This window comes from Amblyomma americanum, chromosome 10 (assembly GCF_052857255.1).
Source record: "Amblyomma americanum isolate KBUSLIRL-KWMA chromosome 10, ASM5285725v1, whole genome shotgun sequence".
NCBI lineage: Eukaryota > Metazoa > Arthropoda > Arachnida > Ixodida > Ixodidae > Amblyomma > Amblyomma americanum.
Genome location: NC_135506.1, coordinates 4393899 through 4409999, shown reverse-complemented (window position 1 = coordinate 4409999; position 16101 = coordinate 4393899). Strand labels below are relative to the sequence as shown.

Genomic DNA, 16101 nt, shown 5'->3' with positions numbered 1-16101 from the left:
TTTCTTCCTTTCTTCTTTCGGTCGCTCCTTTATCCCTTCCTTTAGGGCGCGGTTCAGGTGTCCGCCGATATGCGAGACAGATACTGCGCCATTTCCTTTCCCCAACAACCAATTTCAATTCATGTTTTGGAAATCGACGAGCTTAAAGGAATCGAATGTATGAAACTTGAAGGTAAAGCATGCGAAGTCCTTTCGGGCTAGCGTTTGAAATCCTGACATTTTCGCCGTCTAAAATCCCGACGGCCTTCAATTTCTCCGTAGTGCACAGCGCCAAGAGGGGGGGGGGGGTGCATCATGACTCACCGAAGGTTCTGGTACATTTCCAAAGCATAAACGCTTGCTTCCAAGTAAAAAATTCCGACGCCATCGAAGGCAAAGATCGCCGACCGTTGTTCGGTAGCATCCAAGGCGGGACGGCAGGGTGGGTCGACGACAGCGGAAATTTGAAATCTTACCTTCCGTGACGTCACACCAAGCTTCTCCGCACTCCTCTGATGTTTTAAGGAGTAGCATAAAATTTCATCGTCGATTGCGTTCGCGTCACTATTTTAAATGCTAGCGCCAAAACTATTGGCATGCTTTACCTACAGTCTATAAAGGTTTTAATCCTTGAATATCACGGAATTCTGAAAAAGTGGTGCCGTTGTCCTTTAACAGACCTTTCGCTCGTCTTACTAGGTTCAGCTGGATTGAACCACAGCAAATTTATTTGCTTAATTTTTCTGGTTTTGTCTTGAAGCCTAATCGGCAGGAACTTCACGGCTAAAAGCGAAGCTATCGGGAAAAAAAAAAAGGTACCACCGATGTGTCCGTGCAAGGAGGCGGGAAAAAATTAGAGGGCACTTCAGACTATACTTACGTGCTTTGAAGGCGCGCAATGTGAATTTTCTAATGCATATTTTTTTTCCTTCCCTTCTAATGACACTCGTACTCATTAGCATACTGTCGTAAGGCGACAAATACACACGGTACATCTTTATTCGCCAAGAAGCAGGGCGGTTCTGTGGCCTATGGGTTACGTGCTTGCCTCGCAGTAAGAGCGTCCTTCCCGCGCCACGACGCTTTTTGCGGACTCGGGGGATCGACAGAAAAGCCCCCCGGTTTCCCGCCGCGGCATGGCCCATTTCAGCCCCGTTGTGAGCCGCTCGGCGACGACACACATCTTCGTCCATTCTCCTGCTGCAGCCGACGCGGAAGCGGCGCAGGAAGCAGCGAACCTTCGGCTGCCGTCCCTGTTGCAATTGCTCGTGCACGATATCAGCATACCAGCGCGTCCGATCACTGCCTATCAGTGCCATCTGCCCGGTGCCCTCTCGCGAATGCAGCGTACGAATATCGCCCGCAGAGCGTTGCGAAGAGCTTCATGCATGACCAGTAAAGGGCATTGAAGGACTCTGGAAGGACCAGTACGTTATAACAAAGTGCTTCGTTTGAAGGACAAATGCTCTCATTGCTAAGTCATCGGTATATAAGCTGTGCTTCGTATTTTGGCAGTGATAGCCGAATGCTATTTACTTCTCCGATACTTGTCCAAAACTGCTAGGCCTGTACTACCTAGGCCCGCGCGTTAATTAGCTGGACAATGCCACCAACAAGTTGGAGATAGCTGAGGTGCACCATTTGTATTATGCTGCAAGTCCAAGCTGAGGCTATAACATAAGGGGTCAAAAGGGACACAATGTACAAACACAGCAGTCACACCAGGAAAACACCACGAAAGTACTAAGAAGTGCAAAGTAAATACACTTCAGTTACAACTAGCAGCATCTAAAAATTTCTTCGAAGGCGGAATAGTAGCGCCATGACCTAAAGACTAACGCTTTTCAGGCAGAGTAATATCATTTTAGGCTGACATCAGAAAAGAGCTGAATGAAGTTAAGTAGTAAGCTGGCACGCTGACTTGATATTCCTGGCGCCATACAGTCTCTTGCTCAAGCGCCTCCGGGGTCCCACAAAGAGAAGGCGTAACCGGAGATAGCAGCGCCCTCTGTAGACGCGCGTGCAGTGCACTGTCGCACTCTTGTTCCCAGTTCGCGGCTGACCCTTCTAGTGCGTGGCTGCTGCAAGGGACGCATTGAGAGGAGAACTTTGCTGACATCCCGGTCGAGTTCCTGTTTGTTTTCTTTCCGCTTTACGTCTAGCGTCGCCCATTCTCTCCGTGAAGTGTCTTGAACCCAATGATGAACATAACCGACTAGAGCTTTTCACGGCTGTACGAATCCCATTCTGTATTCAGTGAGGTGACTTTACGAAGTAAATGGGCGTTGGTATTATGGCCGAAACTGGGAGATTTCTCCACACAACTGCAAAAAGTAGCCAAGGGAAAATCTACTTCTGCAGTCTGTGCTGGCGCCCGCACTTGTTTGTACTTCACCAGCCGCAGTGTAAGATGTGTTTGATGTGGAGTGAAAGAACTGTTGCGCATCACACTTTGACAAACTCGGCAAAAGCAAAAGCAAATTGACGAACTCGGCAAAAGCACATGCTAGACTTATGAGCCTAGCTTAATTTACTTGTAGCAATTCAGCCGTATTTATTTCATAGCACAGTTACTGAGCGTGGCCCTGCAAAGACGACCTTGAGGCTTTATCTTCGATGGCATTTTGATACCTTGTTCGTTTTGCCCGGGACAACTTGGGCGTCACAGGCTCCTCCGGTGGTTGTGTTTGAAACAGCCACAAGCAGGGGCAGGGGCACATCACTCATTGAATGGGCTTGCCCGCGTTGCACATTTATAAAATGGCGTCGCTAGCATTTTTTAATGCAGGAAAATACAAACGCCGCTTGTTTATTTTATGACGTACAAGTAGTTTGAGTGATTTCTGGGACGATGCTACGCACAGCAACATCATTTTTATAATTGCGCAATGCCGGAAAGCCAACTCAACTAACTTTCAATTGCATACTTTTGACATTCGATATTTCAAACCACATTGGCGATTAAAAGAACTTAAAGACTGACGAACCTGTGATGTTGCAGCCTTCAATTTTGCATATAATCTTTCCCCCTAAAATAAAATAAAAATTAAAAATTATTGGTTAAATTTTGTTATTTAATTAATTGTTTGACTATATAGCTCTACAGGCACGTAATGTCCGCCATACAGTGGAATCCACTTGCACAAACCGCACTGTGGTATCTCTCAAGTCATTTCAAAGAAAAATTAGAGGCTTAAACCGTGCCTTAAGAGCAAACATGCGATAGCGCCTTCACGTTTTTTTTATTCCTTTCCTTTCTCACTACTCGTCGGTTTTACAAAAAAGCACTCCGCTGCCGTCGACGCGGACGAATCGCCCGGAAAAACGCTCCATGCGGGCCGCGCTATACAGATACAGACCATTGTTTTCAGTACAATATGAAGCATCAGAGTTTCATTCCGGGCAATTTCTGACGCCTAATTAGCATACTTATATTTGTTTTTTGAATAATTTCTATAACATCAGTTACGTCCCAAACACACGTTACTTAGTCATACACGCCACAACGCATTCACTAGGTGCCCCTCTGACAAGCTCGAACCAACGACCTTTCGTGGCCTCTGCGCTGCGTGGCCTACGCGGGCACGCAACGCATAGGCCACGAAGGCCTCGAGGCCAAAAAGCTGGGATATATTTGTCCCGTTGACACTAAATGGGGGTGACAAAAATGGGACGTATTTGTCCCATTGACCTACATGGATGCCCTTCTCGTTGAGTTAGTTTCTTCTAACCACTTCGTCAACTTGTTCGCACTTGCTCGCACTACTTCTCCTGTCGGGGAACAGCAACGGCGTCTACGCCTTCGTTCAACTTTCACATGAGCCGAACTTCGCCCGAGACGCCAACTACGTTTGGCCATTTTTTAAGCCCTCCTTGTTCATTCGGATAGGCGTCTTGCTGCTAGCTGTTCTGAACGTTTGGCTATTGATGATTTCGTGCCCAAGAAGAAACTCTACATATACCACGTTTGAGAATTACCACTCGATATTCAGTCGTTAAATGTCCAACTATTTTCAGCATGGTAAAGGAAAATGCTTTCCTCTTATTACTCGTCACCTCAAAACTTACGAACAAGCGCACGTTATGATCCGTAGTTGTTACTCTCTACCCAGAGAAAAAGAATCACTCACCGGGCACTTTGATTCTGTTTTTTTGCCAGATCGGATATACCCAAAAACTTGCAACGCACCCGATAAAAAGAACGAACTTTCAAGGAGTCGACTCGCTACCTCATCCAGTGGACGCAGCTGACACCATTTTTAAACAAATCATTGAAACCTTAAGATAGATGGGAGCACAGCAGTAGAGGGGCTGCTGCGTCCCACTACATCGTACGAGCACTTCAATATGGGGAACAAAGTGGGACGTATGTGTCACATTGTCCCACAAAGGCTTAAACCGAGTAGACGCGCGAAAGCATGTTTAGCCTGGTTGTCTCATGGTTTTTTTTTGCTGGGTCGTCGGCACGTCTGGCGGCGATATTACACAGGTTAAGCTCTGATCGGGCTAAGTTATGCTAGGACTGGCCAAAATCGCCCTCAAGGTCACCCTCCCATTGGCTGCACCTTGCGCGACGCTCCTCCGTACTAACCTCAGCATACCCAAGTTACTATTCTTGATTGGAACCGTGTTAATTCGTGCTTTTGCACCAAAAGAAGACTAAGGGAAACTGGTAAAGATGGACCGGAACAATGGCTGAAATCGTTATGGCCATTGCGCCGCATGGCAAAGCATGTCGGGCGGCGGGTTTAAGACTCCGGCGTGGATATTAGGCGACTGTTTCTCCCCCTCCCTCCTTCATCCGTTGCTCACAGCGAGCTCCAATGACCACGCCCAGAGCGACAGTCACTGGGCGTTTCCGATCCTTATTATAATTATTTAGTGCTAATGTGTCATGCATTCTACCACTGAGGTGTTGAACGACCTGTGCGCAATCACCCTACAAATGCGATGGGAGCACGTTCCTTTTACGGCGTTATATCGGCCATGGGTGTCAAGATCGTAATTAGCATAGTGCTCGCCAGAAGCGTGCTTAAAAAACTCTTCACGCCTGAAAAAAAAAAAAAAAACACTACACGCCTCACATAGATAACCAGAGCGGCTTTCGATCGGCTGACATCACACAGTGCGGCGCGAACCGGCGAAACAGGTGCTGCCGCGTAGCGGCAGTTTCACGAAACAGCTTTTTTTTTTTTTGGCGGCCGGTTTCGTCTGCGCGGGACGTTCAAGCCTTTCAAGCGAATGCTGCGCATGTCTCTGGCTTTGAATTCCAAAGGTGCCGTAAGTAAAGCCCTAAGTAAAGTATCGACCTTTCTGTATTCTTTTCACTTCCTTCAGGAAATGGTGCAACCTTTCAGTGTGGCGAAGAACTCGGTGGATACCGATGGGCGCGACGGAGACTCGGGAGAAAATATACAGTGGTGACCTAGCTGCCGCCAGCTAGTTTGTGCCGGCTACATCGGGACTAGCGAAATCTGGGCTAGGAAAAGCAATTGGTCCGCAGTGGGACCAGCAAGCTCACGTGAGCATGTCCTGGCGGGAAGCCGGCTGGTAGAGTAAACTAAACCTCAGGGGGCGCTGCGAAGTCTGGCAACACGCCACCATTGGAGGTCCACGCGTAGCTCGTCGCTTATGAATGTATGGGAGTTGCTTGCTTGTGCCGAAATTCTCGCTGTTTTGTGGGGGCTAGTCGCGTCTTTGACGCTAAGCATTTCATTTGGACATTCTCTGAGGGCACCAGACACTATCAGACCGAATTTGGGGCGACGGCGTGTCTGTCGATCCTCACAATATTGCGTGGTCGAAGTTATTCCGGAGCCCTCCACAACGGCACCTTTCTTTTTCACTCCCTCCTTTATCCCTTCCCTTACGGCACGGTTCAGGCGTCCAACGATATATGAGACAGATACTTCTTTCCCCAAAAACCAATTATTATTATTATTTATAACTCGGAAGGGCGTCAATGTCAGGCGGAACCGAAGCACCCCCAGATACGTAACAGCTGTACCGATAACTTGAATGTTCTTTTTTGGCGGGTTTTGTCGAACAGAGGATCATTAGAATTCGGGAAGATGAGCTGCAAGACGGTGGTACATGCTGAAGGCAAATAAGGCGAAGCCAGTCATGAAAATGACCTACCTGTCTTCAGTCTCCCGCAGACTTCTTCTGGAGGCTGAATAGATTGATGACGCCCTGTCGTGGAAGCTCATATCGAATGCTGTACGAATAATATCGGGCCTTGGGGAGGTGAAGGCGATGGCACTGACGCAGAAGGCAGCCTGGTCTGAAGGATTCTGAACGTGTAGGAAGATGCCCAAAGATGAAGCGTATAATTGTAGAAGCGTAGCTTGTTGGGCCAGCTGGTGCATGGTACCAGGAAGAGAAACCAGTGGAACAGGGCGCGTATACAATAGAAGGAATTCACACGGACGACGCTGGAGACACAACTGGAAATTTTCACTTGATCAAAGAATCGAGCAGAGCAGGGCGCATGAGCTGGACACGCGGACAAAACAGAGAAAACAAAAGCAAAATAAATGTCAGTCATTAAAAATACTGCTATCTTGCACGTGGAGACTATGTCCCATTCATGAATCGGTATTCTTTGGAGAAAAATCTGACTGACGTATCGCTGACGCAATCAATGCCAGACTTTTTATTTTAAAAGCTTCCAAGATTTCACGTTGCATCTGCGTTTTGCCTCGCCCGATGATTTTTACACTGCTGAACTGGTTTTAACGTGTTATTTGCCATCTACTATTGCAGAACATGAGGACTGCAGATACATACAGAAGCAGGGTATACCTATTGGCTCGAGCGTAGCTCCTGTGTTGTGCCAAATATTCTTATCTAGTTTTGACGTTTTGAGTGTGTTACTGAACAAGTTTTATACTGACGCTCGGGTGGTTAATTTTTTAGATATGTTAATGATTTTTTGAATGAATGATTTCTTTAACCCTTAAAATTAATTCCTCTTGACAGCGTCGATTCAGCAGCCAACGATATTTTATCTATCTTTCATCGCACATCTGACCTGAGCTTCACTCATGAGGTGCCACTGCATGACATCCGGTTTTTAGAATTGCTTCTCACCTTTTCTGACGATGGCCACATTTGCTGGAAGTACAGCCTTCCCGATTTCTAATAATATACTGGGATGGTCAACCAAACTGCTGATCAGCGCCTTATAACAGCGATAAGCGTGCAACACGGCGAGAGTTCGCGCACGCGCACTAAGGGAGAGCGTCGTCTGCTACTCTGTTCCGATCACGAGGACACACGCTCTTCCACAATATCTGTTCGCAAGAAACGGTCGGGCAGTAGAACACATGCTCATAACCAAGATGTGACACTGAAGATGTGATTTCCCTCATTTTTTCCCCCTATTTTAGGAGGCCGCGCTGGCGAAGCACAATAATTAAGAGAAAATAAAAGGAAGGAAATAGAGCAGCACGCGGAAACCATTGCCTAGAATGCGAACCTTACGATTTGAGCAGCCCTCTGCAAGGTTGGAACACGATAAAAGGCTGTACGCGCCTCGAACTAAGAAAGGCCTTTTACTTTACACCTCGTCACACAGAACTAGTGAAAAGGGGTAGGCCTATAGCCGATCTCTGTCTAGGAAATGCTTTGCGAGAAAGCTGCCTGCACATAATGCAGAACAGTTTCTTGATACAAACTGGTCGTGTCTGGCCAGCCGCGGTTACCCCGAATAGATCGTTGTCTCAGTTGCGGAATCACACGATCGAGGAGCTCCAGGACCATCTCCTCGTGTACAACGACAGCTCAGTGGCCCGCGACTCCCTTGCAGCGGCGGCTACCATCCCCGCCCTGCGACTGCACAGCCAGCAACACGCCACCTTCCTGGGCTCCTCCACCACGGCGGAGTTGATGGGGATCCGGCTCGGGCTGGACCTGCTGCTTACCCTCGGCCCTCCGCTGCCCAGGAGTGCTCTGCTGTGCGACTCCCGCGCCGCCCTCAGCCGCCTGCAGACCAACGGCCGCGGTACCCCACTAGTGCGCGACATTCGCTCGCGCATCGAGCGCCTCGCGCACAAAGGCTGCGTCGTGCGTGCACAGTGGGTGCCCGGTCACTGCGGCATCGCCGGCAACGATGAAGCTGACGACCTCGCGACCGCCGCACATCAACTATTTGCCAGCGATCTGCCCCTTGCGCTGGAGGACGTGCGTGCGGTCATCCAGGACCATCTCCGAAGGCAGCACCCCGACCCACGCATCACAGTAGGTGAGCGCATCGACAGCATCACCAGATGCCGCACACTTACGCGGTCGCAACGATCCTCCGCGCGCACATTGCAACAAACTCTGAGGCAATGCTGCGCTTTTAATTTATGCAGTTTGACAACCAATTATGTGGCTGCAAAGAGCATTGGGCGGTGGATAGATGAAATTTTAAAAATTGGCAGTGACTTAGCCCTGTATCCAGCAATTAACCGCCTGTGTCTTGGCCACTCCCCCGCAGTGGGTATGTGCGAGCAATGTCCGAGGCCTACCTATGAGAGACAGATACGGCGCCATTTCCTTCCTTAAAAACCAATTTCTAATTTGGCTAACCCTAGAATTCAGCGAAAGCAAGCACGCTTGCTATGCGTCCGAGGCTCGTCCATGGCCGCTCCACTACACGCTCGCGACAGCCGTTCTATATATATACTCACACGACCACGTGGCTTCGTATCACCCCATCGGATGTTCTTAAGGTCAACCCAATGTCAAAGGTAAACTAAAGGTTATGGGTCACGGTCAAGGGTTCGACACCATAACTATACCACATATGGTCATACACAGCTAACGTGGTTGGACTGAAGGTCATTCTCTGGCCTACACGACTGCTCTACCTAGCGTAGTGAAGCTTTTAGCTTCACAAGGACGCGCAGACTGACTGCGGTCTGTACACTTTTTTTTCTCCGATGCGGGCAGTCTGAAGGAGGCGAGTAAATGAGATAGTTGAGCCAAAGATTTTTCCAGCACCAGCACACACTATGCACACTCACACTTGGTATTTGTGCCATTCGACAGTTCGTTACCCACAGTGAGAGCCGGAAAAGTGTGTTGCAGCTGGGCGCCGGCAGCCGTCGACAAGTGAAGGCCCGAAGGGCAGCGATGGCGTAGTAGTCACACGACCAAATTTAGCCGTGCCCATGCTTCCGCGCTGTAAAACAAGTCTATATCCCTTTCACGCCGCGTACAGGAGAACTAAAGCACGAGAGCGCGTGAAAAAAAGCTTCTATTAGTGGTTTTCGAGGAAAAGAAATGGTGCAATAACTCACTCTGCTCTACGGACACATCAACCGGGCCCCGCAAGAAAAGTCTTGAGTAAATTTTTCTGGACACCTAGTCTTTGCTCCAGTCACATTCATGTTGCACCAAGTATGAGTTGCATGATACGTGCGGTTGAACTGCTGTAAGTTAATATTTCAAAGAGCCTTGAAGCAAAGAAGTCCAGACTGTTTAGTGCCATACTTGCACTGTATCATGAAAAATAAAAAAATAAAGGGCACTTTCTTTATTCAGCATAAAAAATACAAAAATATGAAATTTGCAATCACTGGTCATCATTCTCCTTGGCACCATGTTTCAAGATGCGTGTAAATTCCAAATAGTTGAACATCCCATTCTTGTCTATGGGAGCCTCGCGGAACATTTCATCCACCTGTGGCAGAGAATAGAGGCATCACGGTGAAATAGTATGCATCACGCATACTGTATTACCACCAGTAACTTGATAACCAGTTGCAAAAAACTACTGTATATATGCAGCTAAGGGCCACACTCATGCCTAGGCCGCTCCCCCCAACTTGGCAGCTGATAATCTTAAAAAAAAAAAAATACTGGCTGAAATCAACTGTTTTACATGGGCGCTCCTGTTCACAGAAGAGCTGCCACAAGATCACAGCTGCCTGCTTCTATTATCATTTTTGAGCGTGCTGTGCTGTATTGCAGAGTGCTATCTGTGAGACATTGTTTTCATCTGTGCTGCATCTTGAGCTTTCCATTTTGCCAGTCTGCCACAGGTGACAGTTTCTGATGGGAAATAGACGCTTAACCACATATGATGCAGCTTTCGAGCTTGGAGCTGTCGTGTCCACTGAATTAACGGAAAACGGTCAGCTGGCCGCAACTTGGCTGTAAATGACAAGTGCATGCACCAGTAGTGTGGCCAGAAGAAACACTTCGCTGCAACACACAAAAGCAGGCAGGCATTCCGTGGAAAGAAGTACTAGATACATAGATTGATTCGGGCAGAAAAAATAATGAAAAACAAGTGCCCTGCCCACAGGGGTGCTGAGATTAGATTGTGCAGAAAAAAATAAATAAAAATAAAGTGCTAGATAGAATTATGTGGTAGATATAGTGTCAATAGACAACAAATTAGATTTGCCTTGAATGCAGCTCTGAAAACAATGTAAAAATGCCGCTTTCTGGTAAGGGCCAAACTCTGCCAAAATTTCAAAAAAAAAAATTGCCCAAATCCACTCATATACGGTAATTCCAGCACAAATATGCACAAGTAAAAACCCAATTTTCACTTTGAAAAGAAAAATGTTTTGCCAAATTAAACTGTCACAATTGCCACAAAAATGAAGCTGCTAGTCATATGATATACTAACCAGGGATATCGAGCTTCAATATAGAGCTTGTTTCAAGAGGAACCTTATCAACTGAGCACACAGACTTCCATGAATGCGTTTTGTTTTACAAGTTCACTGCACCATGGGTCACATTTATTCATGCTGTTCAGCTACCAATAAAGCCATATGAAGCTATGGGTAAGTTTTATTATGAAGTCCTCCTTCTTAGGCCTCACAATAAAATCTGACCCATGGCTTCATGTGGCCCAGTATTGGCGGCCGCAGATCATGAATAAATGACGAGACCGACAGGTGGCCTACGATGCAGTCAATATGTGAGGACATTGAATTACGAGGTGACTAGACATATTAGGCACTTTTAACGCGCCCCTCTACCCAAGTCTGCTTCTGTGTGGCACCATCTGGACATGCACCCTTCCACGAGGCACCAACTACGCATGCAGAGATGGCCTTAAGAGGCCAGGTGCATACACATCGCAGTTGGCACAGAGGTTCAGGATGATGCTTAATACCCATATTATTTACTGCCACTCCAGAAAGAGACAGGCTTTCAGACATAAAAACAGAAAATTTCGAAGTAAGGCCACAGCTACAATTTTATATCAAAATGATTCCTTGGAGGCTAACAATTGCAAATTAAAGCAAATAAATGGTATGCTGTCACTTTCCTTTAAGAGCTGACATATCAGGCATCTATTTCTAGCTGTTCCAAGATATGACAGAGACAAGGCATACACACACTGGCATCTCACTCCAATGTCAATAAGCGCGGTACGCAATTAAACCATAGCTGGCCTTGAGCTATTCGCTGTTCATGGCTTTGAATGTTAAGGTATGAATGTTTGAGAAGATATTCTCCATTCTTCAGAAAGCAGGTGGTTTGGCAGCCAGTGGAAAAATTTTTACTTTACGTTTATTTGATGGAATAAAAATCACTTTACTATTTTGAATTGTTAGGCAAAGCAGCGAAGACTATATAAGCAATAGGTGGAGTGAATGTCCGGACCCCGTAGAATATCTGTTACGGGTCCAATTGGACTTATTTTTGGAAATGTGGCGGGGAGTTTGAAGGTTGCTTCACTTCCGCCACCGGTTGGCCCGGTATTGCACTGCCTCCGGGATCGGCCTTGTCTTTAGCGCGTCTTTACTATGCTGCCTTTCTATCCCATCTTTCAACTCTCCTACTATCTGCACGTGGTAGCGATTGTGGCTCGGCTTGAGCCAGTGAGCAGGCCTGTGCACTTTCCTTTTCTTTCTTCCTGGCAACAACAGACAGACAATATAAGCTTGCTAAATGGGATGTGTAAACAAAGAAAGAAATGCAAAGAAAAGCAAGAAAAGGCAAATGATAAATTCGTCAGAGAAATGTGCAGTACACACAAGAGTACAAGTGGCTTCAGAGACCCTCAAACAAAGGGAACGAATCAATCGCAACGAGCAGCTCAGGCCGCTTATCGCAAGAGGTCAGCCGAAAAACGACTGCAAGACGAAGGACATATGGGTGCAACTCTAGTATATGTTTTGACAGCCGAATGTTCAGCAACCCAAGTCAAGCTGCACCTTTAGCGGGAAAGAAAACTGCACAGACAATGCGGACAGAGTGCATTAATAAACGACATCAGAAATGAATGTACTGGCACAAGAAAGGAGTCCAACCAATCTGGTGCTGCATCTGACATGTAAGCAAAGGCTAACGATGAAACATTTCAAAGGACTACAGACCCCGTATTTTTGCTTGTGTATTTTCTTCTTTCAAATGATGTGTTAGGCATTAGAATACATGCATCGCCACGTGGTATTTTCCAAGAACTGCTAAATAAGTTACAATTAAATTTTTTCTTGACACAGTTTCAGTTGCAACTGAAGTGTGGCTGCGATGTGTAGGTCATACGTAGTAGGTCACATAAGGCACCAGAAAAAAATTCGCCAATATAAATCGTTTACAGCAAACAGTCCTTCTGTTTCAGACTGGATGGTGCCACAAGTGCGCTCGGAACTCAGCGCCATTACAGGGCTCACAAGTTGCCGGCGTGAACGCAGCAGCAGAAATATTGCGGGTGGCTGCCGAATGTGTTCTATGAAAATGTGAAAAGGAAGAGGAAATACGTGCGGTGTAATGGATTGCAAGAATTGAGACAGAGAGTTAAAGGTGGAATGAGATCGTTTGCAAGCTTCATGGCCCCGAACTGCACAAGGATGCACTGCACCCGTTCACGCTGATTCGCCATGCACCCTTTCCAAATGGCCGAATGCAACAACCAAGTCCATCAGAGCTAGATAGCTAATCTAGAAAGAAAGGTTTTGACTTTGTAAAGTCTTTGAGGGTAAGTGCACTACACTGCCACATGAACAAGTTGTTCCGCCGCCGAAACCGTGACGGTGTGCTGTCAGTTGTATATGTGCGTGCAGACAGACCGCATTACTCACAGTTTAGGTGTGCGGTGATTAGTAATGGAAACAGTTCAGGCTGAATCAGAAACGGAAAAGAAGGCCGACTGGCGCTAGTCTACATAGTGTAGACTATGTAGTGCAATGCTGTGCAAGTGGATAATGCTTTCTGTCAATCTGTCGTGCTTCGCTCCGGGAAGTGCGGTTGTCTTGGACCATATTCGGAATAAAGCATTTGCGTTGCGGCTGCTGTGTTGGCTGGTTGTCCCTTCCTTGCAGTCCATGTGAGACGGTCACTAAAAGTGACCTCGCAGGCCCAATGCTCACAGTGAAGCTGATTACTTACCATCGATGAAACCTCGAGCACTTCCACGTCCGCATATCAAGCATGAAGCTTACCACAATTTTGTGTGAGACTGACGTAATTGTGAACTCCATGTAGCATAAACATGTTGCCATGCACGTGTTATTACATTTATATCGGGAATCTTTCAAAACATTGTATGCCAGTTAGTGAAGGCTGCTAGTGCATAGTGTTGGTGCCACGATAGTTAACATTTGTGCACATATTTATTTTTGTCACCTTTCTATGCTAAAAAAACCAGTAGAAAATATTTTACGTTTTGCTGAAGCCCTGTTAGCAGGTTGTAAACAAACGCGTATGATGTGCATGTGAACATTTTAGAGCGGTGTCTACATGCATGTAACCAATACAACGACCTGCACTGTCACAGGAGCATTAAGCCTTGCTGTTTTAGATAATAACAATAAACATTCAGCAAAACCTTCAGTGGAATCAAAGACAACCATTCAGGCGATCCATTCAATGGTTCGAAGAGCCATGATTATGAAGCCTGATTATGTTTTCACGCCTCAAATAATCAAATTAGGGTTCTCACATGTGTTTTGAAGCTTTGGCCACACCCTAGGGTTGCGACTGTTGTCTTCCTACCACTTTACAACCATACCAGATGAAACATTGGCTGTCAGAATTGAGCCACCAGACACAGCAGCCCTCGGTAGCATCGCAACGAGGCAGGTGCCGAGAAGTCAGGAGGCGAGTAATCGCGATGTGATCACAAGACCAATGATGGCAGCCCCCTCGATAAGGCGCTGTAAATTGTCTATAACTGCTGATATGTCGTTTGTCATCATTCCAGCTCCTGAAGAAGGCTGGTTAAGGTGATGCAATGAATTAAAACTTCGTATCGGCATTAATATTGCAGGTTTTTTTATGCCTCCCATGACCTAAATGTGAACTACACAGCACAGCCATCGTTCGGTTGATGAAACCAAAACAGCAAGACAGAAGAAATTCAGTTCTAAATCATTTACCGGTCGTAGGCAAATACCATGTGGTGATCCATGTATCCTAATGTCTAACTCAACCTTTGAAAGAAGAAAACACGGCAGTAATATTACATGTGCACAGTCCTTTAAAAGAGAAGTAAAATAAGGCGGACAACCTGGAAAAACAACTCATGAAAATGGAAGGCAGTGTCAAGAATGCAGCCAGCTCTGAAGGCATAACACAAGAGTACGTGATGCTCCAAAACACATGCCAGCATAATTGCACGGCACCTATTGCAGCAAACATGCACATGTAACAATATCCCAGTTATGCAACATGAATGCTGGTATGTACTGTGTGTGCAATGCTCGCACACACAGCACAAGTCCTTGGTAGTGCAGAATATGATCTAGAGACCATGATGAAACACATTTTTGACTACTTACTCTAAGCATAATCTTACATGTTGCACGACTCTACAAGCCACGAGCACCGTAGTTCGCAGTGATGATGATGGTAGCTGCATTTGACAACATTGCATACAGGCAGTGTACAAAGAAGAGAAAATTATAAGAAAATAAATAGCCCTTTGAAATAGGTACTTACGAAGCAGCACTTAACGCACATATTCGTTCACCTATGCAAATGATGTAAAAGCCCGAACGGAATTGTCGTTTAAGTTGTGGCGTCACTGCAAACCAGCGGTAAGCGCAGAAAGGCATGGGCGTGGCATACTTATAGCGCACTCTTTACAAATCCTGCTCCGATAACTCGCTAAAAACTTGCAGGCAGCTTTTTTTTTTTTTGCCCTTAACGATACCACGGGCGATTGACAGCACTGGAAGCCACGACAAGCGGGTGGCATCGCGCACTCACATCTTCGTCGGTGAAGCGGTCGCCCATGCTAGTCAGCAGCTCGCGAAGCCGTTCCTCGTGTATGCGACCAACATTCTCTTCGTCGAAACAGGCAAACGCGTTCTTGATGACGTCCTCGGGGTCCGTGCCTTGCAGCCGCTCGCCGAACAGGGTCAGGAACATGGTGAAGTTTATCGGGCCCGGAGCTTCGTTCATCATGCTGTCCAAGTACGGGTCGGCCGGATCCTTGCCTGCGAGACGAAACGCTGAGTCAGAGAATGTGGCATCCAACCCCGGTAACAGCAAGCCGCGGCGCTCACCGAGCGAGGCTAGCATGTCGTGCAGGTCCTCCTTGTCGATGAAGCCGTCCCTGTTCTGGTCGATCATGTTGAACGCCTCCTTAAACTCTTGGATCTGGGCTTGGTCGAACATAGCGAACACATTGGAGGTGGCCCGCTGCGCCCGCTTCTTGGTGGGGCCCCTGCCTTTGGTCTTGCGGCTCGACATGGTTCTGCAAATGCAAAGCAGCGCGTATCGCCAAGCGAGTCGTTTGTCAGTGGGGGGTACAGACTGAGGGGCCGCGGCCACCGTTATCACCATAAATAGACAACGGTCGCATACTCACGCGACGAGCCGATGGCGAGACCGTAACTGTTCGTTCAAGTGCACTTCTGACAGTCGGCCACAGTCGACAACGCCCTGAACTTACCCTAAATCCCGGGATGAAGTCATTCACTCCATCCGCAGGAAATGGAAACACTGCCGCTGTTGCCACCGCGCTATGGCTGCGCATACATAGTGCGTAATGCGGTGACTCAAGCGTGGACGAAAAAATGTTATGTTGCTGCTGATGATAATGTGTAAAGCCCACCTATAAAGATGCGTGCGTCACCTAGCGGTTACATAAAACACGCTACAAAACAAGGTTTTCGAGGTGTATTATAGAATTCAGACCTTTAGGAAAACAAATATAAATCT

The 16101-nt window shown here is 47.0% G+C and overlaps 1 protein-coding gene and 1 pseudogene across 2 annotated transcripts; one reads left to right on the top strand and one right to left on the bottom strand.

Annotated features, from left to right (window-relative positions):
* Nucleotides 1-9487: 9487 nt before the first annotated feature.
* sqh (Myosin regulatory light chain sqh) lies at nucleotides 9488-15910 on the bottom strand. Of its 2 annotated transcripts, XM_077641189.1 has the most exons (4): nucleotides 15749-15910; nucleotides 15444-15634; nucleotides 15145-15374; nucleotides 9488-9649 (listed from the first exon to the last, which is right to left on the bottom strand). In XM_077641189.1, exons 2-4 carry the CDS (start codon nucleotides 15628-15630, stop codon nucleotides 9542-9544), a joined length of 525 nt encoding a protein of 174 aa, XP_077497315.1. In that variant the 5' UTR covers nucleotides 15631-15634; nucleotides 15749-15910; the 3' UTR covers nucleotides 9488-9541. The 2 variants fall into 2 exon arrangements, with proteins under 2 accessions (XP_077497315.1, XP_077497314.1); XM_077641188.1 differs by having other exon boundaries at nucleotides 15145-15634.
* Nucleotides 11604-11724, top strand: LOC144108963 (U2 spliceosomal RNA; annotated as a pseudogene).
* Nucleotides 15911-16101: the final 191 nt, after the last annotated feature.